At 22.6% G+C, this 26,621-nt stretch overlaps 2 protein-coding genes across 2 annotated transcripts; both read right to left on the bottom strand.

The window, feature by feature from the left end:
* Positions 1 to 204: 204 nt before the first annotated feature.
* Bm817 (Uncharacterized protein) lies at positions 205 to 13,082 on the bottom strand (the record flags this gene model as incomplete). Its single annotated transcript, XM_043077989.1, has 23 exons — positions 205 to 402; positions 608 to 703; positions 1,159 to 1,260; positions 1,562 to 1,727; positions 2,207 to 2,315; positions 2,614 to 2,767; positions 3,168 to 3,325; positions 3,571 to 3,709; positions 4,005 to 4,206; positions 4,773 to 5,036; positions 5,412 to 5,595; positions 6,000 to 6,109; positions 6,264 to 6,367; positions 6,793 to 7,047; positions 7,980 to 8,142; positions 8,396 to 8,604; positions 9,042 to 9,203; positions 9,531 to 9,620; positions 10,038 to 10,154; positions 10,773 to 10,914; positions 11,747 to 11,888; positions 12,326 to 12,425; positions 12,990 to 13,082. 23 exons carry the CDS (start codon positions 13,080 to 13,082, stop codon positions 205 to 207), a joined length of 3,459 nt encoding a protein of 1,152 aa, XP_042933923.1.
* Positions 13,083 to 16,695: 3,613 nt separating this feature from the next.
* On the bottom strand, positions 16,696 to 26,283 carry Bm7015 (Uncharacterized protein; the record flags this gene model as incomplete). Its single annotated transcript, XM_043077988.1, has 23 exons — positions 16,696 to 16,893; positions 17,313 to 17,405; positions 17,723 to 17,827; positions 18,266 to 18,392; positions 18,533 to 18,641; positions 18,909 to 19,074; positions 19,362 to 19,519; positions 19,653 to 19,791; positions 19,890 to 20,091; positions 20,402 to 20,662; positions 20,874 to 21,054; positions 21,223 to 21,332; positions 21,554 to 21,675; positions 21,994 to 22,182; positions 22,482 to 22,650; positions 23,021 to 23,229; positions 23,456 to 23,638; positions 24,128 to 24,214; positions 24,688 to 24,804; positions 25,075 to 25,216; positions 25,355 to 25,496; positions 25,728 to 25,827; positions 26,203 to 26,283. 23 exons carry the CDS (start codon positions 26,281 to 26,283, stop codon positions 16,696 to 16,698), a joined length of 3,390 nt encoding a protein of 1,129 aa, XP_042933922.1.
* Positions 26,284 to 26,621: the final 338 nt, after the last annotated feature.

Below are 26,621 nucleotides of genomic sequence, written 5' to 3'. Positions count from 1 at the left end.
TGTCATTTTCAATTTTTTGAGAATTATTATTCTATCCTAGGGAATTTTTCCATAAATCTATTTCAGTAAATGTGGAAGTAGCACATGTTTAACTCTAAAAAATCATATTTACTTTGTAAATGATTCCTATTAATCAGTGCTAAAAATGATACCAAATCATTTATCAGTAAGAAAAAACAGCAAAATTTGATAATTGCATTTCATTCATTCAATAGTAAGTCGGCCTTTTGTTTCAATTAAAAAATGCTTCAAACGTTCATGAAAATTGCGTTGTTCACTTTTTTGAAGACGTTTTCCCGGTGTATCAGCCATTAATCTACGAAAAGCACTACGTAGTAACGTTCGATTTGGATAATTTATTTCACGTGATAATAAATTTTTGATATACGTTTTACATTCATCCTGAAAAATGAATAATTTATCAATAATCTTTCACATATGAGCTAAACCTAACTTTTAAATTTGAAAATTGACAAAAATGAGAAAAAAAGAAAAAAGTAAATCTATTTTATGTCAAACATAAGTGGTCACTTTTGAATTTCTCACTGTATGTTTTGACATTTTGCTAATTAATTAATTTATTCAAATTTAATCTCTTTTATCATACCTCATCACAACATGATAATGAATATAAAGCTGCTGATAAAGGTAAACTTTGCACATCTTCTTGCCACGTAGCATTCAAACAGATTTTAAATGTAGGCTAAAAATTCATTTCCTTTTTTTTTTTTTTTCTTTGTTTACTAATAAAATTTTAATTTAATATTAACTTTTTTCGATAAATTATTTCTCATAAATAAACAAAAATTTAAAGGTTAAAATTTAATAATATGCCGTGTTCAATTAATTTTTTGTTAAAATTAACATTTTTGATAGAATACAAGAATTAATGAATGAAACAACACTTATTGATTACAATTAATTCATTCATTTATCAATAATAATAAAAAAAAAAGTCAATAATTGTGGGATTTTAATAGAAATAATTGAAAGTTTTATTCGATTGCTTGTTTGTTTTCACTGTAAATATGATGTAAAACTATTATGCTATTTAATGTAAAATATTACTTATTTGAAATATTTAATTATTATTTATTTTTTAAAAAAAATCTAGAAATCTGTATGTAAAGAAAAAAAAAAAAGAAAATGAAAGCTTACTTCAATAAGAATGGAAAAATTTTTGATTGCTGCTTCATTTCTTATATGTTTAGTAAAATAAATACCCAAATTAGTTATTGCATTTGCTGAATTAATTGAAACCTAAAATTACACCTTTTTCTTTCCTTTACCTTTTTTTTTTTTAGTTTTATAAGTTAAAACAATATAATAAAATTGCTTTAAACATTCATTGCTAATAAGAAATATTGCAAATGAATAGTTTATTATATTATAAAAATGATTTTTTTGCATAATATGAAACAAAAAAGAAATAAATAAACTTTACTAAATATATTAAAGTATTTTCTTTAAAAAAAAAAACGAAAAACGAAAAATAATAATAATGATAAAAATAATAATAATAATAATAATAATAATAATAATAATAATAATAATTAAAAACCTCCTGTTCAAAAACATCTTTTACTGAACATAATAAATCATCTTTTTCACTTTCTGATTGCAAGCCACGTCTAAGATAGTCCACAAGTAAAACAAAATTTTCTTCTGGTAATTTTGCAATACATTCAGATGCCACTTCAGTTGAACTTTTGAGAAAACGATAAAAACTGAAATTAATTATATAGATAATTAATTAATTAATTAATTTAACTAATATTATAAATTCCTGATATGATATTGTTTATTTTAACATTTAATTTCTTTTTAATTTTCCTATTTAAGTCTAATTTAAATATTAAAAATAATTTGTTAAACTAAAAAAAAAAATCAACTTTTTGCACTAAATTTATATTCCATTTCGTTTTTTTTTTTTTTTTTCTTTTCATATTTAATTAGTAAGAATTTTATGTTTTCAATATTACCTTAATTAGCATAAAGTAGCATTTAAAAAAAAAAAGAAAATTTTAAATTTAAACTTTAAATTGGATAAGTTTAATTTAAAAATAATCTTTTAATTTAAATTTAATTTAACAATAATGGATAAATTTAATTTAAAAAATGGAATTTGTAATTTAGCAAAAAATAAACAAATAATAAATAAACAAACAAAAAATAAACAATTAATAAAAAATTTAGCAAAGTTTACTTCTTACGTAACATCGGTAATTTAAAGAAATCATATCTGATTAATGCTAATAGCACATTGCATGCCATAACAATAATCTGTGAACGACTTTCTGTAAGTATTGGTTTACCTAAACAAAAAAAAAAAAAAAGTAAATTAAAAATATTAAATTATAGTAAATAATATTTTAAAAAAAAGATAATAATAATTAGAGCAATTAGAGAATGATAAATTCATTAATTATGATGATAATAGTATTATAGTACTATCTATTATAATATTAATACTTTTTTTTTTCCTCTTTCTTTCATAGTGTAATTTTAATTTTAAATATGTAAATTTTAAATTATTTACTGATAACATCAATTGATAGAATTTTTTTTTTAATTGTCTAAAATTTTAATTAAAAATGAAATGAAACAACAAACCAGTTAACAAATTGACCGGTCGATTTCGTTTATCCAAAACATTTATGAGAATTTCTAATAAAATAATTAAATCTGTTGCTTTCTCTTTACTAACGAATGTCTTATATCGTTCTGCTTGCTCCACTTCATACATTTGAACAAGTTCTAATAGCATCTTTAAAATTTTATAATTTATTTAATTAAATTTAATTTTATTTAAATTATATCAAATGTTATTCATTCATTGAATTATTTCTTCTTTTTTTTTTTTTTCTTATAAATATATAAAAAAGAATTGCAATTCAATTCTTTTAATTATTAAAAATATCAAAAAGAAATATTTGTTTTTTTTTTCATTTTATTAGCAAATTAATAATAATTTACAAATTAACAGATAATTTTAATTTTTCATAACTTTTTTTTTCCAAAATTTAATTTTGCTTTCTTTTTAATTTGAAAATTAAAAAAAATTAAAAATGGAATAAGCTAATGCTAAAAAATGCTAAAAAAGAAGATTGGAATTGAAATAAAACAAGAATTAATATTTGAAATGAAAAGAAATGAAATATAATCACATCGTAAATGAATAGCATATTATTATGATTATCACAATAGATTGATAATCGTTTTGTGAAGCAATTAAAAAATTGAAGAATAGCATTAACAACTGATATCGAATTTCCATACAGTGATAATAGATCAATGCAAAAATTTAGCACTGGTTTTAGATATTCTAAAATAATGAATAATTAATTTAAACAAAAAAAAAAAAAACATTGTATTATTATAATTAATTATCAATTTTTTTTTCTTTCATTGATTTTAATTTCTTTATCGTTAAAATTTGAAAATTTCAATTATCAAATGAAATAACAAAAAAAAAAAATTTTTTTTATATATCATATAAATATAAATTATTATTTATTACAATCATTTAATAATTTTAATACAAAAAAAAACGAAATGAAAATTTTTAACCAAATAGAAAATCTGCTAAACATTTTTGTGTTGCATCAGCTATTGCACAAAAATATTCCAATAAATCTTTAACATTTTCACTTGTTGCTATTGGTTCCTCACATACTGCCATAAATTTTTCTCTTATAGGTATTAAAATCTATAAAAAAAAAAAAAGATATATAATTTAAATATTTTTTAATTAATAATTATTAAAATTTAAAGAAAATAATAAATGAAATTAGTATACAAAATTAAAATTAAATTTATTATTTTACGCAAAATTTATTCAATTTTAATTTATATATAGCATTTGATAATTATTATAATTAAAAAATTTAAATTAATATATTTCCTCTTTCTCTTTTTCTTTCTTTGTTTATTAAATAATAATTTACAATAGCAAAATTTGTTGAATTAATTAATTAATTAATTAACTAATTAATTAAACAAACCATTTCATGTAAAATTTGCTGTTTTCCTTCATCATTAATTATACTGCCAAATTGTATTAATACTTTTAGCAGCGATGAACGAAGTGCTATTTGCTCAATGTTTATGGTTGTTAAATATGAATATAAATAAATACTCTTTGATGTTTCACGGCATGTTGTATATGCTAAAGTAGAAAGTAATTCAATTGCATCCGTACAGATCCTAAAATTTTGAAATTAATTACTATCTGTTATTATTTTAAATTTAATTTCTATTCTTATTAATACTGTTAACAATTATTATGATTATTGTGTGTTATTATTTAAATTTAAATTGCATTATTATTAATATTGGTAATAATAATAAATATTATTATATGTTATTATTTAAATTTAAATTGTATTATTATTAAATTCTGTTCTTCTTCCTATTATTATTATTAATATTGTTAATATTTATTATTATTTATTTATTATTATTACGATTATTTGTTTACTGTTATTTAGGTATTTATTTATTCTCACTAATTTATTTATTATTATTACTGTTACTATTGTTACTACTATTCTTATTGTTATCAATATTATTAATAATTACTGTAGTTTTATCCATACTATTAGGTTTCTATTTTAATTATTTCTTTCTCATCTATTTTGATTATTCGTTAATTTTTATTTCTCAAATTATCAAATGTAAATATTAAACATACAAAAGTTAACTGTTATGTAAATAACATTTGCTAAATTATTAAAATTTACCAATATTATATCAAAATTAAGTTAACTAACTTTTTATCATCTGGCATACATTCAAGTATTCGAAATGATTTTTGCAATGCAAAATCAATTAGTAATTGAATAATATCTTTTGATACTTTAGCTAATTGATTTGCTTTTCCACCAAAAATTTGAATATGTCTTCCAAGCGCTGAAATTAAACGTTTTGCGCACCACAGCGATGTGCCACACAATTCTATGCTTATTGCTTCCATGCCATGATCTTTTAGAAATATATCTTCAATTGAGAACCATGCAAATACAGTACCAATTATTCTAGAAATTAATTAATTAATTAATTAATGTTTTTAAAATTAATAAATATATTTGTACATAAGTTATTTTATACCAAAGACAATTTTTTTAAATAATATATTCTAAAATAATAATGCAATTTTTAATTTTAAAAATTTTAATGAATCAATAAAAAGTCATTTTTTTTTTTTTTTTTTTGTTTTTTATTTATTTTTTGATATATATTTTTGAAATTAAATGAAATTTTTATACATTTTCTTTTTTTTGTTAGAATTATTAATAAATTTATGCAAAACATTAATTGTATCTCTTTTAGAAAGTTTTCTTTTTTTTTTGAAATAATAATTATTTTAGTATATTTCAAATGTTATTTATACTACTCATTAACTTACTTACTTTATCACCAAATCAACATCTGATGGATCAGTTAAATCTTGCGGTTCATCAATACATGCTTTAATATATGATGCATAAGTACTAAAATCATTATCTTCTCTTGTTACAACATTTTCATAATAATTTAATATACTATTTTGAAATATACAATTATGATTGTCATCTTCCTCGACTAAACTATGACCTAAAAATCAAATAATTATTTATTAAATCATTATTGAAATAAAATTAAATAACAAAAAAATTTTTTTTTACTTTTCTTCAAAAAAAAACGAATTTTAATAATAAAAGTTGATATTTGTTTTTAAAATTTGTTTTTAAAAAAAAAAAAAAATGTTATTTATACTACTCATTAACTTACTTACTTTATCACCAAATTTTTTTTAAAAAAAAAAATTTTAAAATTTGTTTTTTAAAAAAATTTGTTTTGTTCTTAAAACTTATAATTTGTTTTTAATTAAAAATTCATTCAATCATTTTTTATTTCAACCTTTAATAGTTCATAAAAAAAATAGTAATATTTAATTGTTAATAAGAAAATTTAGTTTATTTTAAGTAAATAATAAATAAATAAATAAATAAACTTACCAACAATAAGTAAAATCCAATGCATATTTTCTCGCCACATATTTAAATCCTCTACAGTTACATGTGTTTCCATTGTTGAAAGAAATTCTTCTACTGTTTCAGCAAGTATTCTAAAATTTTATTTTTAATAATATTTACAATTTAAAAAAACAAACAAACAAACAAGCAAATGTGATTATTTATGAAAGTGAAACCAAAACATTTCATAAATATTTGAAATAAATTAATTTTAATTGAAATATAATTTTTTTCTTTAAAACATACGTAAATATTTTTGGTAATGTTTGACCAAAGAAATATGATGAAAATAATCCTATTTTTACTAATATTTCTTTGAAAATTTCACGATCAGGTAATGGTACTGAAATCTAAAAATTAATTTATTAATTAATTATTTATAATTTTGATATTTTTATACAACATTTTAATCCTAAATATTTAGTAAAGAAAATAATGACGAAAAATTTCTTCACTAATAAATATTGTTAATAATTTATATATTATACTAACATACTATAATAAAGAAAAAATATCCTAAATTAAAATTCTAAAAAAAAAAATTAAAAATTATAGCAAATGAAATCAACCACTTAATTATTTTTTAAATTATACAAAAAAACAAAAACAAAACAAAACAGTTTTTTAAATTATAATTTTAACTTAAATATTCTAACAAAAAAAAAAAAAAGGAAAAAATTGGGAAAAAAATTTTTATTTTTAACTTAACTATTCTATCAAAAGAAAAATAAAAAATTGAAATTTAAAAAATGAAATAAATTAATTTAATTTAAACCTCTTCTCGTTCACCAAATGGAACAGAAAATATTGCATGCATAAATGATGAAATTATTGACATTGTCATTTTATAACCTTCAAACCAACGTCCTGTCAACTCTTTTACAAATTGCGCATTTTGCAAAACAATTGACCATCCTTTTAGTAAGTACTGAATGGCGCTAATGTATGCCCATTTTTGTGATGTAACTGTGCCACTTTGCGCCTCATTAGCAGCAGTTTCATTTCCATCCTCATTTTCGTTTCGCTGTTTCTGTAGTATAAAAATAAAAATAATTAAAAATTATAAGGAAAGAAAGGAAAATTAAAAAAATTGAAATTTGAAATTGAAAAGATTAAAGGGAAAACCTGAAGGAAATAATTGCCTTATTTATATTTATTAAATAATTAGTAAATGTTTATTTTTAAAAAATCATTATTTAGCTGTCTGTTGTTGTAAAATTAATGTTTTATTGTCTTATCAATTGATTGATTAAATTAAAAATTTTATTTGATGAAGTAAAATTGATTGAAATTTAACAAATTGTTATCTTACATTGAAATGGTTTAAAAAATTAATCAGTGCTAAATATTTAACATTAAATTCAACAATAAATTAATGCACATATTTTTTTAATATATTTTTAAATATATTATTTATATATTTTATATATACTTGTATTAATAATTCCACGTTTATCTTTTAAACATTTAAAACATTTAAAAAAAATATATATATATTTTTCATTTTATGACATTTAAACAATCGGAAATAAATAAGTTAATATTTTAATTAGCTAATTTGTAAACTAACCATAAGCTACTAATTAATAATAATTTAAATGATACAATAATTAATAATTTAGTCAATGCATAATAATTTAAATTTTGATCAAATAATATAAATATTTGCTAACATGTTTAATCTTTCAAATATTTGTTACAAATATTTGTTGTAAAATTTTTTAAATTATCACAAAATTGAAAGTTTATTATTCCATTTCTGCTCTTTTTTTTGATAATTATTGTCTTTTAACAAAAAAAAAAAAAATAAAGAAATAAATAAATGAAATAAACAAATAAATAAACTCGAATAATTTCACAAAGTAAAGCAGAATGATCAAAAATTCATTTGAAATTATATTTAAATTCTAATTTTAATCAAAACAAAAAACCAAAAACACGTCATTTTACGTGTACGTTTACCGAATCCAATAATTTTGCTGCAAAAGTTTTCATTAATATCGGAATGAATGATATAAAAGTTGGAAATGATGCTTCAGCGTGTGCAAGTGAATAAATTGAATGATTTGATAAGACATTAACAATTATCAAGCAATAATTATATATTTCTGGCATTACTGCTTCACTAAAAATTAATAATTTATTAATTAATTAATTAAATTTATATTTAATTAAATAATTGATATTAAGGATCATTTAAAATGATAGCATCACTTTTTTCTTTTTCAACTATTTTATAATTTAATATTCTGCTATCATTAAAAGAAAAAAAAGGATAATAGCATAATTCAATTGATGAAAAGTAGCATTTTAAAATATATAAAATTAATTAAATTATATACTAAATAAATTAATTAGTTAAAGAAAAAAAAAATTACCTATTAAAAATCCAAATAAGATTTGCAAGAAAATCTGATATATATCTATCATATGCTGTAACAAATGGTATACCACTTGATGACACTAATTTAAAATTTGAATCAGGTGTGATATCAATTAGGACGACATCACGTATTGATGCTAATTCAGTTATACAATTTGTTGTTAGCAATGAAATGGAGCGTTCATTACGAAAGAATTTGTGTAACTGAAAAATAAACACAAAAATAATTTTAAATTAATTTTTGTAATTTTTTTAAAAAAAAAAAGAAAAATTTTCTTTTTTTTTTCTTTCATATAAGATAGAAATTATAATTAATATTATAATATTTGTATATTAATGAGGAGAAAAAAATGAGTAATAATTAGATATTAATTAATTAATATTAATATTAATTAATAAAATTATTACAATCTGAAAATTATTGCTAATTGCAAAAAGTGATAAATTATTGATAAAAGAATATTTGTTAATATTTTCAACTTTTAAAAAAATTCACTCATTTTTATTATATGGTTTTTTTTTTTTTTAAATTTTAATAAATTGAAAATATATCATTGCTATTTCTTTTCTTTTTCCTTTTTTTTTTTTGATAATTATTTTTAATTAACAAAAAAAAAAAATAAATAAATAAATAAACAAACTTTAAAGAAAATTTGCAAGAATTCATTCCATAAAAATAATGGCTTCCATGTTTTTGGTGGTCCTCTGATTGCTCTACCACTTTTTTTGGAAAAATGATGAATTCCAAAATTTCGTTTAAAGATAAAAACTGATATTCGTAGCAAATATTCTATCATACTTAACTAAAATTATAAAATTATCATTAAATTTTATCACTCAAAAAAAAAAGCAAAAAAATTTTTTTTTAAATTTTAATTTTTTCAAAAATTAAATCATTATTTAAAAAAAAAAAAAAATACAAATCTATTCGATTAGTAATAAAAAGACAAATAAATAATTTAATTCTTTTGTAACTATTACTTTTATAAAGTAATAACTTTTACATAATTCAAAATATATCTTTATTTTAAATAACTATTTTAAAAGTTTAAAAAAAGTAAAACTTTTATTCTATTTAATTTTGAACAATGTTATTTTAAAAAAAAATATTAGAAAAAGAAAAAACATACACTACGAGAATCATTGAAATCACCAACGAAAACACAATGTTGAGAAATAATACGTATACATTTAGAAAAAATTTCTAACAAACCTCTTTCCTAAAAAGAAAAAAAAAAAAAAATTGAAATTTACAAAATTTATTTCAAATTATTTATAAATAATTATGTATTTCAATTATTCATTTGCTTATGTTAATTTGTTACACATTCAATTCAATTACATTTTAATTTGTGATGAAATAATTAATATAATTTATTTCTAACATTTAATATAATATAGCATATGCTAAAGTTATTTTGATATTAATTAAAATTTGTTATGTTTAAATGAGAAAAATTTTTCATTAATTTACAAATATCATTTAAATCTCACTTACTAACTGTTAAATTTCACTCTTTTTTATAATAATACAAATTATTTGATCCAAATATTTTAGACAAATTTGAAACTTTTATAAAATTTATAATTTATAAAATTTTTTTACAATTACAAAAAATGAAAAAATGGAAAAATACCTCAAAAGCAAGTTTAGCATAAAGTTGAAAATCATATGGGAGGCCAATATTATCTGCTTTCCAGCATTTATCAAATTCATCCAAAATTATAACAAAAAATTCGTATGTTATTCGATGCTAAAAATAAAAATTAAAAAAAATTTTTGTTAACTGATATAAAATATTTGTATTAAATTTTCGTTTCTTATATAATAATAAATTATTTTATTTAATATTATTATCAAATTTAACAAAAAAAAAAAGAGAAAGAAAATTTAAACTTATTATATTACTCTAAAATTTCAATATGTTACATTAATTGATTAAACAATTTTAATTTTCTTAGAAAATTATTTATATGCAACATTTTGCTAATTTGATAGACATTATCAAAAAATTTATTATCAAAACTTAATCATCAAAAAATTATCAAAAAAGTTATTTAATCAAAAAAGTTAATATCAAAACTTAATTATCATAAAAGTTAGTATAATATATATACATTTTAATGATAAGAATTGATAAATATTTATTATTAAATTAAACTTTTAACAAAACAATTTTATTATCATTTGTTGATAATAATAACAACTTTTTTTTTGTCATTTGAAAAATATAAATTAATCTTTTTAATCAGTAAAAAAGAAAAAAAACAAAAAACTTCCAATTGTTTTTTTTTTTATGATATGATAAAAATTTTTTGTTTCTTTTTATAAAAATAAAAAAAAAAAATAGAAGAAAAAAAGAATTAATTACAATTTCAGGTTCACGATCAGTAAATAGAACATAAAATTTTGATGCCAATGAATCGAAATCACATGCATGGCCATCAAAAGTGGAACGTTTCAATAGTTTAGCGCATGATCTCAACATTTCGGCTCGAATTTTCAGTGATTTTCTGTTAATTATAAATGGAAAATAAAAAAAGTAAATACTAAGTAATTATATAATTTAATTAGAATTTGATAATCTTTTATCAATTTCTAAACAAAAAAATTTATCACAAAATAATAATATGTAGTCAATCAAAACAACATTTAATCGATCAATTAATCAATTAATCTTGTAATCGATCAAAATAGCAATCAATCGATCAGTTAATCAATTAATCTTGCAAACAGCCAAAACAGCAATTAATCGATCAATTAATTAATCAATTTTGTAATCAGTCAAAATAGCAACCAATCGATCAGTTAATTAATTAATCAATTAATCCTGTAAACAGCCAAAATAGCATTTAATCGATTAATTAATTAATAAACAGCCAAAATAGCAATTAATCGATTAATTAATTAATTAATTAATAGCAATTAATCGCAATTAATCGATTAATTAATTAATTAATTGATTAAATAAATTGTCTAAGCATATATTAGCCATTGTTAAAACTAATAAATATCTACCTGAAAATTCAATAAATGTGATAAAATTTTGATATAATAATTGCTATTATCTGTTTTTTTTTTTTTTTTTTTTTAAATTTATTTTGTGACAAACTTTAAAAAAAAAAAAAAAATTGAAACGAAATTATTATTATTGTCTTTTTTCATTTCTTTAGATCATTTTGTATTTTATTAAATGATATAAATTTTGTTTATGCATAATTTTCATTCAGTTGCAACTGAGATTATTATGATAATTTCAAATTTCAAATTTGATTTCTCTTATAAAAGATAAAATTGTTATATTTTCTTTTTTTTTTTTTTTTATGATATTCAATTACTGTATACCCATATTTGAATAAAGCTCTTCCTAAGAAATAATCAAAATGATCTCTTTTAATTCTAGGTTCTAATGTTGTCCATTTTCTGATGACAATGAGAGCAGAATTTTGAACCAATGTGCAAATGACGAATTCACTAGAAGTTTCCTCTGAAAACAATTAACCCCGAAATATTAACTTTCAAAAAGCTAAAGTATCAAAAAAAAAATTTAAATTTCAAAATATTTTTTAAAATTTAAATAACAATTATTGTATGATAGAAATAATTTTTCATAATTTGCTATACAAAAATTTTTTATGTAAACTCTAAATAAAATGAATTTATTAATTTTTCAAAAATAATTTAATTGAAAAAGATGCGAATGAGTGAAAACAAAAACAAAAAATTTTATTTCTTTTGTCTAATTTTCTAATTTAAAGCGTTTTTTTTTTGTCACTCAGCTAAATGAATTAATTTGTTAAGTGAGATAATTTGAATTCAATTAATAATCTAATTAATTTAAAATAGCAATTTTTCTTCATTTCAAATATTTTTTTAAAAAAAAAAAAAAATGTTTAAATGAAAAGCACAAGAAAAGCTACCAACCGAGAATTTCACGACATTGTTCCAAAGTTAGCCGATTAGCTAAATTGCTAAAATACATTAATGCTGCAAGATGTTGAGGTGATGAAGCTGGTACTGATGCCTAAAAAAAATTCATTTTAATTTAATTAGTTTTAAGTAATTAAATTTTAATTAGTCCCTTTTTTTTAAAAAAAAAAATTTACTAAAAATTCCTGCAAATATACCAAAATGCAAAATTATTTAATTTTTTTTTTCTAATTAAGCTCTTAATTAATTAACTGTTTATGCTAATTTAAACAAACAATTGCTTTTTTATTTTCTTCAATTTTTCATTTCAAATTTGATTTTTAATTTTTTTTTTTTTTATTCTACTAAAATTATTCAATTTTTTCTTTTTTATTGATTGATTGATATAAGTTTTAAAAATAATAAAATCTTTCGTTTTTTTTTTTCAGTGGAATAAAAAATTTAATTTTTTTTTGTGAAAAAAGAACAAAAAAAAAAAAAAAAGTAGCTGTAATAATATTTTAAGAAATTTAATACAAATATATTAAATTGATGAGTGATTTGTTTTTTTTTTTATGCAAATTTAAATTTAATTTTAATTCAATTTAAGAATTTAAATTAAATTTAAATGAATTAATTAATAATAAAAATTAATAAAAAATTATGAATAAGCGCAAACGCTAAGTTGTTGAGCCATTTGTTCAATTTCTTCAATTAGCCTTTCATTAATTTCACGCCTTACAGCAGGCGCTGGTTTCCTTCCTTTTCGCATTTTTAAAATCTTTAATAAATATTTAAATTTCAATAAGCATTTAAATTTAATTACAATAATATGATGCAATCCTAGTAATCATAGTAATAATAATAACAAAAAGAAAAAAAAAGTAGAAAAGAAATTTAATTTTTAACAAAAAAAGGATGAAAGAAATTAAAAAAAAATTTTAATAAAAATATAGGAAATGTTTATCAACAAAAAAAAAAGAAATTATCACATAAAAATTAATTGAATTTTTATAAATAAAAGAAAAAATTGAATTGAATAATTTTTAATTTAATTAAATAATGTAAATAAATAAATAAAAATAAACTATTTATCAAAGTGATTGTAGAATAAAAGTAATAATTGTCATCAAAAAATTATTATTTGGCGCGTGTGCTACATAATTGATATATAAATATTATATCAATTTTAGATAATAATAATTGCTAATATGATCTAACTTAAATATCATTTTATTCGAGAAAATTTTTTTTTTTTTTTGCCAAACTTTATGCCCAGAAAAATTTGATCAAAAAAGAATTTTTTCATCTCTTTTTTTTTCTCCTGAAATTTCGAGAAGATTTGATAAAGAGAAGAAAAAAGTTTTTTTATCTACTTTTAATTCAAAAAAAAAAAATTAGCGTATTAATAATTTCAAATATTCATTTAAAAGATGAAAAGGAAAAAAAATGATTCTGCTAAACAATAACAATAAACAAATTATAATAAGCATTAGTGAGATTTTATTATTATTATTATTATTACTAATTAAATATATAAAAAAACAAAAATAATAATTGTAAATTTTTAACAACAATTTTAGTTAAAAGAAAAAAAAAACGAAATTTTAACAAATATAATAGGAGCACTAATAGAATTTTAATTTTAATAAAAATATAAGAAAAGTTTATCAACAAAAAAAAAAAGAAAACTTTATAATATAAAAATTAAATATGAATCTGATAAGGTTTTTCTAAAAAAAAAAAGTGGTATACAGATATTGAAATAGTACTATGAAACGGAATTTTTAATGATCTGAGAAAAATTGAAATTTTTTTTTAAATTATTTTGTTGAAAATTAAAATTAGCATATGCAATTTGAATTTCATATGTAATTAATAATATTTATAATATTCAGTATATATATTGTATTTATTAAATATATAAATTCAAAATTTACCAATTTTGTTATTAATAATTCTATTATTATTATTAATTAGCGTTCATTAGAAAATTAATATTACTTTAAATTAATATTAAAATTAATATGATCATTTCATATTTTAAATCAATTCTGTAATTTATGATACTTTCAGATAGTAAATTTTTAGTAACAAAATGTTATTTCAAAATTTTCTGATAGATTATGCAAATTAATAGTTTATAGTAATATGAAGAAAAGTTATTTAATAAACAAATTATCATTTTCTACTTAATAAATTTTAATTATTGAAAAATTTTTTTTTTAATGCTAATGTGTTGTTAGCTTAATTGTTTTGTTATAATTCAAAAAGAATTTGTTGCATCTAAGAAACAAATTTTCCATCTGATTATCATTGCTTTGAATAATGATATGATAATAATGATAACATACTAAAATTGATGATAATACACTAAAATTAAATATCGTACTTTTTCAAAAATGATTATATACTAAAATTAATAATGTATATATTAAAATTAAAAATGATAATATAGTAAAATTAAATATAATACTTTTTCAAAACTGATTATATTCTAAAATTGATAATATATACACTAAAATTAAGAATGGTAATATACTAAAATCAGTATTTTTTCAAAGTTAAAAATCTATTTTAAAAATAAAAGAAGCATAAATTGAAGTTTGCAAGTAAATCTACTAAAACTTAAGTAAATATTATCAAATGATAGTGTAATTTAAGTTTTTTACTAAATAATCATTATAAAATCAAATAATCACTTTAAAAATTATTGTTTTCTGCAAGAGTTTATCAGATAACTTTATTTTACTAATTTATAATTCATAATTACTAAACGATTTTTATCATTTAGCATTTTCTATCATTAAGGAAAAAAAGGCATATGTATTGATTAATTAATTAATTAGGATTAATTAATAAAATTATTTTAAAAACATTTTTTTTTTTACTATTTTCTTTCTAAAATAACAATTATTTTAGCAAATTCTGAAGTTTCCAAGAAAAAAAAGCCAATCATCACTTTAAATTATTTAAATTACTCTTTTATTCCATCCATTTGATATTGTCCCACATTATCTTAAATATTATTATTATATAATAAATGATAAAATAAAAATTACAAATGAGATAAATGAATGATAAAATGATAGATAATATCATTTGATTGAGTATAATAATACTCTTTTGCTTGTTTTTATTTCTTTAAAATTAAAAAAAATCTAATAATTGATAAAGCTGAGATATATCTCAAATTTTGAGAGGAATGAAAATGATTGCAAAAAAGAAAATTAGTCAAATTTAGCTTATCAGTAATTAATCCGAGAATATATTCTTGAATAATTTCTTCATTTTATTAAATGAAGTCATTTCATGAGGTCATTTTTCAATCAACTTTCTTTTTGTTACCATAACCGTTGAACTTGACCTTTTGAAATATTGGAAAGGAATTTGTGAAAGCCAATAAATGATATTAGAAGCAGAGATGCACCAATTACTTTTCACTTTTTGGCATTGTTAGCCATTAAGTCATTCATCAATAATTTGTTCCTTTCTTTCTTTCATTTCAAATATTAGTTAATAGCTATTCCAATTTAAATTTCGATTCTCATTTTCACTTCGATTAATTTACTTAGACATTTGTGTAATGCATTTCTCTTCTTTAATTGTTTCTATTCTTTAAAATAATCTAATTTCAAAAGTATTTCTAATTCGAAATTATGCTATCAAATTTTTATTTGCAATGATTTGTCAGAATGCTTTTTCATTCAATTCATCTCACAATTTATCAAAATGACGGAAGGAAACTGATCGTACACTTAGCAAAATATAATTCCCAGATGACATTAACTCTTCATTATGTGTTAATTGGCTAAACAGTGTTATTTGTCTGTGTACTATTATTTCAATAAATCATCGTCCAAAAATACCCCTCGAGAATTTAGGTTAGTTTACATAGAAATATTTATTAGTGCTTCAAAAACTATTTTTTTCTTCGTTTTTCCTTACGTACGTCATTTACGTGGCATTTCACTACTTTAACTTTATATGTTTGTTTTTATAAATTGCAATTATTCGTTGTAAAAGAATTATTTACTCAACTGATTTTCTAAATCCATCGGGAATCCCTTTTTCTCTCGAAATTGTTCATTTTGATTCTTTTTTTGTAGTTAAATTGCGTTCAATTACAAAATAAAATTTATTCAATATTATTTCTTTGATATAAAATATAGAAAAAATTAAGCCACATTTTCAGGCACAATTTTTTACAACCAAATATTAGAGCGATAATGTAGCACAGAAGCTATAAGTAGAGAACAAAAACATGTACAAAATAGAATAATCTCAACTAAGTTTCATGAATGACAAGAAAAACAGGTAACATTAAAAAAAAAAAAAAAAAACTACACTAACATTCTGATGCATTTATCAATTATCAATTAATTTTATTCAACAACAAGTAAACCCTGTGCTTGATTTAGAAATTGCTCCAAACGGTCACGAAATTCACGCTTTTCACGTCGACCTAGATGAAACTCTAAATTGGCTGGTAATAAAGCTTGAAATGCTGATTGAAGGGTTGCCTGATATGGGCGATTTTCATCACGAGAAAGTAACTGCTTGACGTATTCCTCGAAAGCAATCTAAAATTTGGCTTAAATAAAATAATTTGATAAGAATCATTGAATACAAAGTATCATAAAATATAAAATATATTAAAAGGCAGAAAATATTGAAAGCATAGAGGTAGAGGTACTCAAAATCTCACTATGAAAAAACAACATAAATTAAAGTAAGGATGGAAGCGAACAATGAATGCAAAATACTGATATGATCACATTTTAAAAGTTGAAATAACGATTTTCCTTTTTTTTTTAGAAAGTCATAGAAGATTGGCAATGTCAACTGTTAAGCGTAATCGATTAAAATATCATCCCATTTTTTATCTTATATTTTTCACATCTAAAACAGTGCACTAATTTTCTCGATTTATCAATTTAGATTTCTTGTCAAGCATACAAAAAATGTTTTGAAAAAAAAAAAAAACAACAGTAATATATACCTGATTGCAACATATCAAAGCGAAGAGAGCCGTTGCAGAAGCATTTTGTAAATCTACTTGCCAGGAGCAACTCAGACACAACCCAAATGTTGGCTAGAAATTTAATTAATTTTGAATATTCATTTAACGGATGAGAAGATGAAAGCAATAGGCCACTCATTAGTATGATGAATCAAGAATCTAACAATGTCTGTTAAAAGAAAGCATTTTAATTTTTTTTTTTTTTAAACCACGGAATTCATTTCATGTTGTTCCTGAATACCTATGAGCCAAAAACTGGAAAAAATTGTGACTAAGCCTAATGTATGATAAAAACAAAATTATTTGGAAATTATTATTTGATGTAAAAATATCACAAAAGCAATAATAGATTGTTTATGAAAATTTTTTAAAAGCGTCATGAAACTTGCCTCAAGAAGAACAGCGAGATGTGATATAGCTGTCTCATTCTTTGGTGTAAGTCGAGTAAAATACGAAACCACTTCAGTTACTGTTTCAGCAGAAATTAACGAAATCTGAAATTCATATATTATGGAAATGTAATGGAACATATAAGTTAATTAAATCTAAAAAAAGAAAAGAAAAATCAGCTTAATGATTATCATCAGAACTAGTATAAAGTAATTAGCAGTAAATTACTAATGTGATATAAAACTTAAAGTTAATAATGTTACGAAATGAAGAATGAAAAATAAAAAAGGAGAAATTAGAATAGCTGAAAACCTTAATTTCATTATTTGTACTCAAAACAACAGATGGTTATGGTCATTTCGAATTTTTTATTTTGCTTGTACATAAAATCATAGATAAGACTTATACGAGCAGTAAAATATTCATGAGTTTTCCATCTTACAGAAGTACATTTTATAAAATTTAATTTAAATTAATGGCTCCTTTTCTGAAAAAAATTAATTTTTGTGCATATGAAAAGAAATATAAATGCCATCCGCTACCTCTTGGCCGAAATCTGATCTCAAGCCATGCCGAAGACATTCAATAATTGAAACAAATAGCGCTTCTGGTAAACTTTCAAGAGTTTGTGGTGCCATTTCAGTAAAATATAAAATGAAGCGATAAAATCTGAAATGAATATTAACAACCAAAACGTAAAAGTTTTATATTGAATAACAGTTAAATCATTATTTCTTACAGTCAATCAAATCTCTTATTTAGTAAATTTTCATGGTGAAAAAAAAATTACAAACTTGAACAAAACCTACTTTCGGCATAAGGAAGGTAATTTGAGCAGATCATCTTCCATAATAGGCAATAACATCTCTAAAGCAATTAACGCAACACGAGAGCCCATTGTTGCAAACTCTGTTGTATCTAAATCATCAAAACGATTATAAAAGATAATAAATGGAAATTATTTAGATATTTATCCTCGTATCATAAAATCCATCTACAGTCATGTATAAATCAAGTTAAGAAGCTGTTCCAATTCCAAATATAAACTGTTGCATTTCCAGTTAAAACTGAAGTTTTTAGTCAAATTCTATCTCAAACTTCATAGAAGTTAACAAAGAGAGAAATCAAAAAAGCTAACATTTTTTTTTCCGAAATTTAAATATAACAAAAAGAAAAGAAAGGAACCGGATGAAGATAAAGGAATGATCGATAAGTCATCCTTGCTCAAAACATTGGCGAGAATATCCAACAGTATGATTAAATCAGATGCTTTCTCTTCAACATCAACATCAATTACTTTATAACGCGTAAACTGTCCATCCCGATATACTCTAATAAGTTCTAGCAATGTCTATAAAAAAAAAGTAAATTTTGAACGCTTCAAAATTTAAAAGATTTTTGGAAAACTCATTAAGCAGCAATGATTTTTAATTATAGATACAATCCAGAACTTAAACAAACAAAGAACACTATGCAACAAATCCACTCAGACATTAATTTACGAAATTACCTATCAGTTAATAGTACAGAATCTCTTTTACAAATTCAATATAGCTTCTGTCAGTTTTCATTATCATCAGAAAATTTAATTTACTGATTATAGAGATGCAGTCATAATATATGAAAATTAATAGCTACCTCACAGAGGAAAACCATATCGCTATGATTTTCACTATATACACCCATACGTTTTGTGACATTGTTGAATAAATCCAAAACTGCATTAGTAAGAAGTTGAGATTCTTTGTACGATAGCAGTAAACTAATTGAAGATGTCAAAATTGGTGATAAGTATTCTGAAAAAAAACATTTCAAAATTGTTACAATCAAATTTGTTATGCTAAATCTTTTTACTGATTTAACATATATTATATATTATATATATATATATATATATATATATATGCTTGAATTGAAATTTAAATATACCAAACAGAAAATGAGTGTTATGATTTTGAGCAGCTTCAGCTAAACCACCGAAACAATCCAATAAATCAACGAGATCTGTTTCTAAGCTTGTTCGTTCCTTAGACAGTAACATAAATCTTTCGCGAAGTGGTTGCAATACCTGTAGTATAATCGTGATAAAAGAACTGAAACAATCATTTCTATAACTTTTTGATCTGACAGAAAATATAGCAAAAGAGATTCATTTATTAAACTAACCATTTCAGATAACATTTTCTTTACATTTTCATCATTAGCCATGCTACCAATTTGCACTAATACTTTAATAAATGAATGACGAGCTGGTAGTCGTTCAATTTGTATCGTTGAAAGACATGGAAAAAGAAAAGGACTTTTTGCTGCTTCATTACATCCAGCACATACCAAACCAACAAATACTTCCACTGCATCCAGACAGAGTCTGTAATTGAACAAATCGTAAAAAAAAAAAAAAAAAAAAAATAAGAATAGCAAAAGCAGCAAAAATTTGATAATAGACCAATTATACATAAAATAAAAAAATATTTCCATTCATTCGTAAATTATTTATACGATTGATATGGAAATTGAATAACAACTAGATTCAAGTATTTTTTTAAATTTTTTCTCAAGTTCATATAAAATATAGAATATGTTGACACTAATTATTTTTATTTCCAATTTGTAATAGATACTATAATTAATTAGTCGTATTAAAAGAAAAAAATAATAATACATGTATAAAAACAAACTTGTGCTCGCCTGACAAATTGTTTAATATACCAAAAGATTTTTGTAAAGCAAAATCGACCATTGCTTGCAAATTTTTTTTTATTATACTTGCTAATTGCTCACTATCCTCAGGATTCATAACATGAAAACCCAATGAGCATATCAAACGTCTCATACACCAAAGTGATGAACGAGCTAGTTCTGGACTTATTGCTTCAGCACCACGATCCATCAATAATTTATGTTCGATGGAACACCAAGCCAAAACTACACCTATTATTCTAGAAATAATTACAATTTTAGCACTATTCGTATAATAGAAATCGAATTTATTAATTTCAAACAAAATACTGTTATCATTAAAGGCGATTTAATAATATCTTTAAAGATAAATAATATTTAAAAATTTTTTAAAGCTTGTTTAAATAAAATTTTTATCGTGCCAATACATGCATCTTTTCATATTGAGACATTTTCTAACTTAATACATACTTTGTTAGAGGATCTACTCCTGCACGATCAGTAATTGTATTTGGTGAATCAATGCAAGCTTTGATATATGGCACAGAATAGATCTCTACAACTTCACCATATGATTTATTTTCAAAATGTTCCAGGACATCACTTTGCAAATGTGAACTACCATCATCATCACTCACTGTTAATATAAAGCCTGGAAAATTTTACAAAGATATTTTTTCAAAATGATTAATTAGTGATGTAGTTTGAATTGGTTTTAGATTAAGTAAAAGAAAAGTGTAACGATTGATTTGTGAAATCTTCATAATATCAATGATTTTGTTTCCATAAGCAATAAAAAAATTTCAGTTATAAATCTCACCAGTTAGAAGCAAAGACCAATGCATATCATCTCGCCATGTATTTAATGTTTCATCGTTTACTCCTACTTCTATGAATGACAGAAATAGCTTTAACTTGTCAAAAAGTAGCCTGCAAAAATGACAATTTACTACAGCGAAAGAAAAAAGCAATATGTCAATATAATATAAATTTCATCTTGAAGAAAAATAGATTGTTTTTGACGTCTCTTATACTTCATGAAAATGATTCTAAAATATCAGATCTAATTAATAACTTAAAAAAAAAAAAGAGACAATAATAGTTGTAGAAGCCTAATGAATGGTTTTAAAAAAGAAAACAAGTAAACTTACGTAAACATCCGAGGTAACAACTGAGGGGAATAAAACGCAGAAAAGCGCCCTATAGAGACCAATAATTCTTTAAATATTTCACGGTCATCATCAACTTCGTCATCGCATTCTTGAATTGGAACCTGGAAAGCAATTGAAATAAAATATATACGATCTGAGCAAACTAATAGTGGCTTTATTTTTTGTAACCGTCGTTCTTCACTTATTAATGTGAATATATATGTTTTAAAAAAGTAATAAAAAATAAAAAACATGTTGAAACGTGAAATAATTTGCAGTTTTGAACTAATATATAACTCAACATCAAATGCCCTTGGTACTGAGCAACTAATAAGCAAGTCCAACATTATCTACAGTGATCAGTTCAAGTAAACATGTAAAGTGGAAAATCTAAAACAATTCCAGATCAAAAAAAAAAGTATGCAACTAATAGCTAATACCTTTACGCGGCAACCATAGGGTTCCGATAAAACTGTTCTCATAAACGCCGAAATGATAGTTAGGGTTGATTCATCGAAATTAACAGGATAACGGGAAGCATTTCGGATAATATCGCTATTTCGAAGCATCACCCACCAACCATCGTACAAGCTTTGCAAACTCTCAAGATAGAGATGATCATCTTCTTTCTTGAAAAATAATTATTAGTCAGTTGATTAGAATATTAACAAATTGTTCATCTATATCGACTGTAACAATTAATTGTGACTAAAATAATGAGCTCTGGGTAAAAACGAAATTATCTAGGCAGATAGAAATTTAATAATGATTGTGAAGAATTAAGATGCAGAAGGAATTTAAAAATCCCAAGACTTTATCCAAAACGATTTTCATTTCTATCATCTCTATCTATTAAATCTCAGATATAACATAAAAATTAATGATTTTTTTAAAAATTTTTGTAAGCAAATAGTCATATACGTCTTACCAAAGCTTTCTGCATAGCAATCGAAGTTAAATGTTCAGTACATTGTACAATAATGTTCACAAATGTTACAAATGACATTTCGGCTCGCGGAAACGAAAGAATTCGATGATATGTCAATAATTTATATACGATTAAGCAAAGGCCAAGTATTTCTCCTTCTAATGGACCGCTGAAAATTAAAAGCCTATTAAAATCGAATTTAATTTACAAAAACCATTTATATATATGAAGGGAAGATGATGGCAGCGATGGCCTTTAAGAAGTCACATAGAGTCTTTCTTTTGTCATCAGCAGAAAAATATGTGCAGTAGATAAAAGAATCAATTTCAATTTTAATGCAGTTGATTAGTGAATTAGATTTACACTTTGCATACTTTCTACAACGTTTAAAATGATATTTTTTTCAATGAAAAGTGATAAATCATTATATTTTACTCATTTCATGTTAACTCATAAATATTTAGAAACTTCATTAATCGTTAAAAATGTTATGCTCAAGAAAAAAAGCTCAACAAGTTTAACTTCGAGAAAAAAAAAACCTTCCAAAAATGTCTACAAATCCAGCGATAAAATTTGATACAAATCGATCATGAGCATTAATAAAGCTTGAAGTACTGGTTGTAGATAATTTCTGGCTAATAACTGGTTCACTATCAGTCAGAACAGGTCCTATCAATGAAGATAACTGAATAAGGCAATTCAATGAGTGCATACAAAGTATTTCATTGTGACGAACTCGTTTGTGTAACTGAAAAATTATCCATGCTCAATTATATACTTACTTTTATTGGTGTGTTTTTGAAGTAATGAAGTAACAATATGGTACTTTCACTATCTTTGAGATTCTAAGATAACAATATGCCGTACTGTCATAAGTGTATTTTGACGAATAATATTCAGTAAGTTTTTTTTTTTTTTTTTTAAACTCAATAAATGCACCGTCTACAAGAAGACATACGAAATCACACGCAAACCTCAAAGAAGAGGCGTAAAAATTCGTCTGACTGAAAGATTGGTTTCCATGATTCAGGAGGACGCAATGTTGCAGCAGGTGCTGCTTCATTTGCAAAAGTGATTCGAACCGGAAAACGACGAATCTCGAAATTCCAGGAAAGAACTAAATCGGCTACTCGAAGAAAATTTTCACATATACTCATCTGAATAGAAGAATAAATAAGACATAACTGTAAAAATTTCTTTCATTTCAAGAAACTAGAATCTTATATTCAGCTATTGAGAGTTGAAGTCATTGTACCAGGCAGAATGATCGAAATTAAAATCTTTCAGTTCGCTGATTTATTCACGTCATTCACGCAAAAAGAAACAAAGAGGACAAAGACTTTTTCAAAGACAAAAAAATCTATTAATAAAAAGTGATGGAAAATAAAGCTTTCAAAAAATGATGAAAATGCTTAGTTTACGAAATCTATTCCTGCTGGCTGTCATACCTCCTAAAGGAAAAGCTTCTAATCTATTCCAGGTAGGATTTGTTGCTTCCTTTCCTGAAATTGATCACCTATTCGTAATCAATTTTTCAGTACAGTTTCTATTGCATTTAGGGATGAAGAGCAGAAATAACCACAATTATTCCTCTTAGTTGCCACACTCCCTAAAGGAAGATTGTTAAAGAAAAGTAAGATACAAACGTAATATGGTAAAGAGAGATCAACAGTGCAGAGAATTTCGGAGAAAGTACGTATACACTTTTCGAACAACCGCTGCAAGCCTCCGCTCTAAAATGTTTAATGTTTATGATTTATTAATTTAGGAATTAATAACAAAAACTAACTGATTAAATTAGCGATATTGTTTTAACAATCACTTGTGAAAATTCGAATAGTTTATACAGGTTTTATCTCTTTCATTCTAATAATTCTGCAACAACTAGCAACTATAAATTGTTAATTGTACTCCTTTTATTTTTTTTCCTATTTTTTTTTTTTATCTACTTCATTATTTCATATTTTTTGTCCTATTTTAGGCAATGCTAATGCACGATTAATTATTATCAGCCTTTTTGTGCACCTCATCATAGTAAAACTAACAATTTAGAGTGGATATAAAAAATTCTCTTCCTTAGAATTTGCATCAAAAGTTACAGAAAAGATATTACTGATAGCCATTACAAGGCCGAAAATTTTTTAAAATTTAGCCAAAGTTCGAAATTACACTTCAAAGAATCTTTATAAGTGAATCAAAAGAAAACCTCGAATGAATGCCTAGCCCTGACATGAAAATCAAAGCTGATACCAAGATTAGACGACCTCCACGATGTTGCAAATTCATGGGCAATTGCTTCAATAAATTCACATGCAATCGCTTGCTAGAAAAGTGGAAATTAATGAAATGTCAAATAAGTCAAACTTCTTGCCATCTTAAATTGAATTTCAATTGACTTTGCAAAAGAAACCAACAAAGCTAATATTTTCCTTAAATATGGGTAATATATTAATTCCTGTTTGCAAAATTCTTTTCCTGCCTCTCCTATAGATAAATGATGGGTGTAAATTCGTGAATAAGCATATCTAATAATGTAAACATCGTAATCGCAAACAATGAATTCCACTTTAACAAAAAGAAGAAACATATTTACAAGTTGCGGATCCTCATTAGTCAACAGGAAATGAACAGTTTGGTCCAACATATCTGCATCGCAAGCTTTACCATCAAAAATAGATCGTTTTAATAACTTTGCACATGCTCTTAGCATTTCGGTTCGAATTAATTTCGAGGCCCTATAAACAGTGAAATTTCATCACGTATTCAAGTAAAATAAATATATCATACGTTTATGTATGTTGATTGGATATTTAAATAATAATTTGAATTGTTGAGTTAGAAACTTAGTATGATAATTTTCGAAAAAATTTTACCTAAATTTATGGACGGCATTTTCTAGAAGATATTTGAAGCATTGCTGAAAAACCTGTGATTCGAATATGGACCACTGTTTGAAAAGATTCATAATCATAAGTTGAACCATCTCAAAGGTAACAAATTCACTGGATGTTGCTTCTGAAAATAATGATAATTCATTTATATGAGAAAAAAAAAAGAGACTGCTTTATATTCAAAAAAATATCATACGCTATAAAAAGATAAGTATGTTCTTGAAATAAAAGTCCAGGCAAATATGATTTCAAAAATAGCAATTATGTTATGACTTGCGATTTAATAGTCAGAAGCCAAAGATGAAATAAGAAAAAACTTAAAAATCCAGAGTTAGCTGATATTAGAAAATATTACCAATAACTAGACGGCAATATTCTGGAGAAAATTTTCCATTACGAATATTAATGAAGAATTCTTCAGCAGCTTTTCGAGCATCATACGCACTATTCGGTGACTAAAATTTTCTAAGCTTCAAACATTTTTTTAAAATATCGCTATTTTTATTAAATCAAAAAGATGATAAAATTTGCTCATTTAGATTTCAAGGAAATTTAAATAAATCTATAACATTGAAAATTTATGAATTAAGACTATTACAATAATAATAATTAAAATACGATTATGAAATTCTAACTTATGATTCATGATCTATGACCCAATGACCGCACATATAATTCAAATTTAGCAAAAGGCCATTTAGGGACTACCTAAAACTAATCATGTAACGTTATTCAACTGATCAACGTGATAAAATATCTCTTTATGAACCGATTGAAAGAATGGACAATTTTCCTTCAAGTTCAGATTAACTCTAAATTGAGAAACAAACCATAAGTATATTTGCCGCTTCTTCCATTTGTATCACATGGTTTGGGTCGAAACCAGGCTGATTACCAGCCGTTTCTTCCATGTCCAATGTTTGTTAATGACAGTAAAAACCCATTAACGATAAAATTAAAGAAAAATTAAACAGCAGTGTTGCTTTAAATTTGTTCCTAATGTTCCTTAAAAAAAGAAAGTAAAGAGCAATTTACTTTAAGTTTCTCTTTGTATTCTAAGTAAAGAGCAATTTAACAAGTGTCCTCAGTGCGTATTTTTAAATTATTCCAGATCTGGAACAGGTATCCTCAATGATTACCTTTAAGTTAGACCTATTATATTTCCAAAGCATATATGTTTCACAGCATGGAACATAGACATAATCTTATGAATTTTACTATATTTCATGAAGCTTATAGTTTTTCTAGT

This window comes from Brugia malayi (assembly GCF_000002995.4).
Source record: "Brugia malayi strain FR3 genome assembly, contig: Bm_v4_Chr2_contig_001, whole genome shotgun sequence".
Classification (NCBI taxonomy): domain Eukaryota; kingdom Metazoa; phylum Nematoda; class Chromadorea; order Rhabditida; family Onchocercidae; genus Brugia; species Brugia malayi.
Note: the sequence above shows the minus strand (reverse complement) of the source record. Positions and strands in the feature narration are given on the sequence as shown.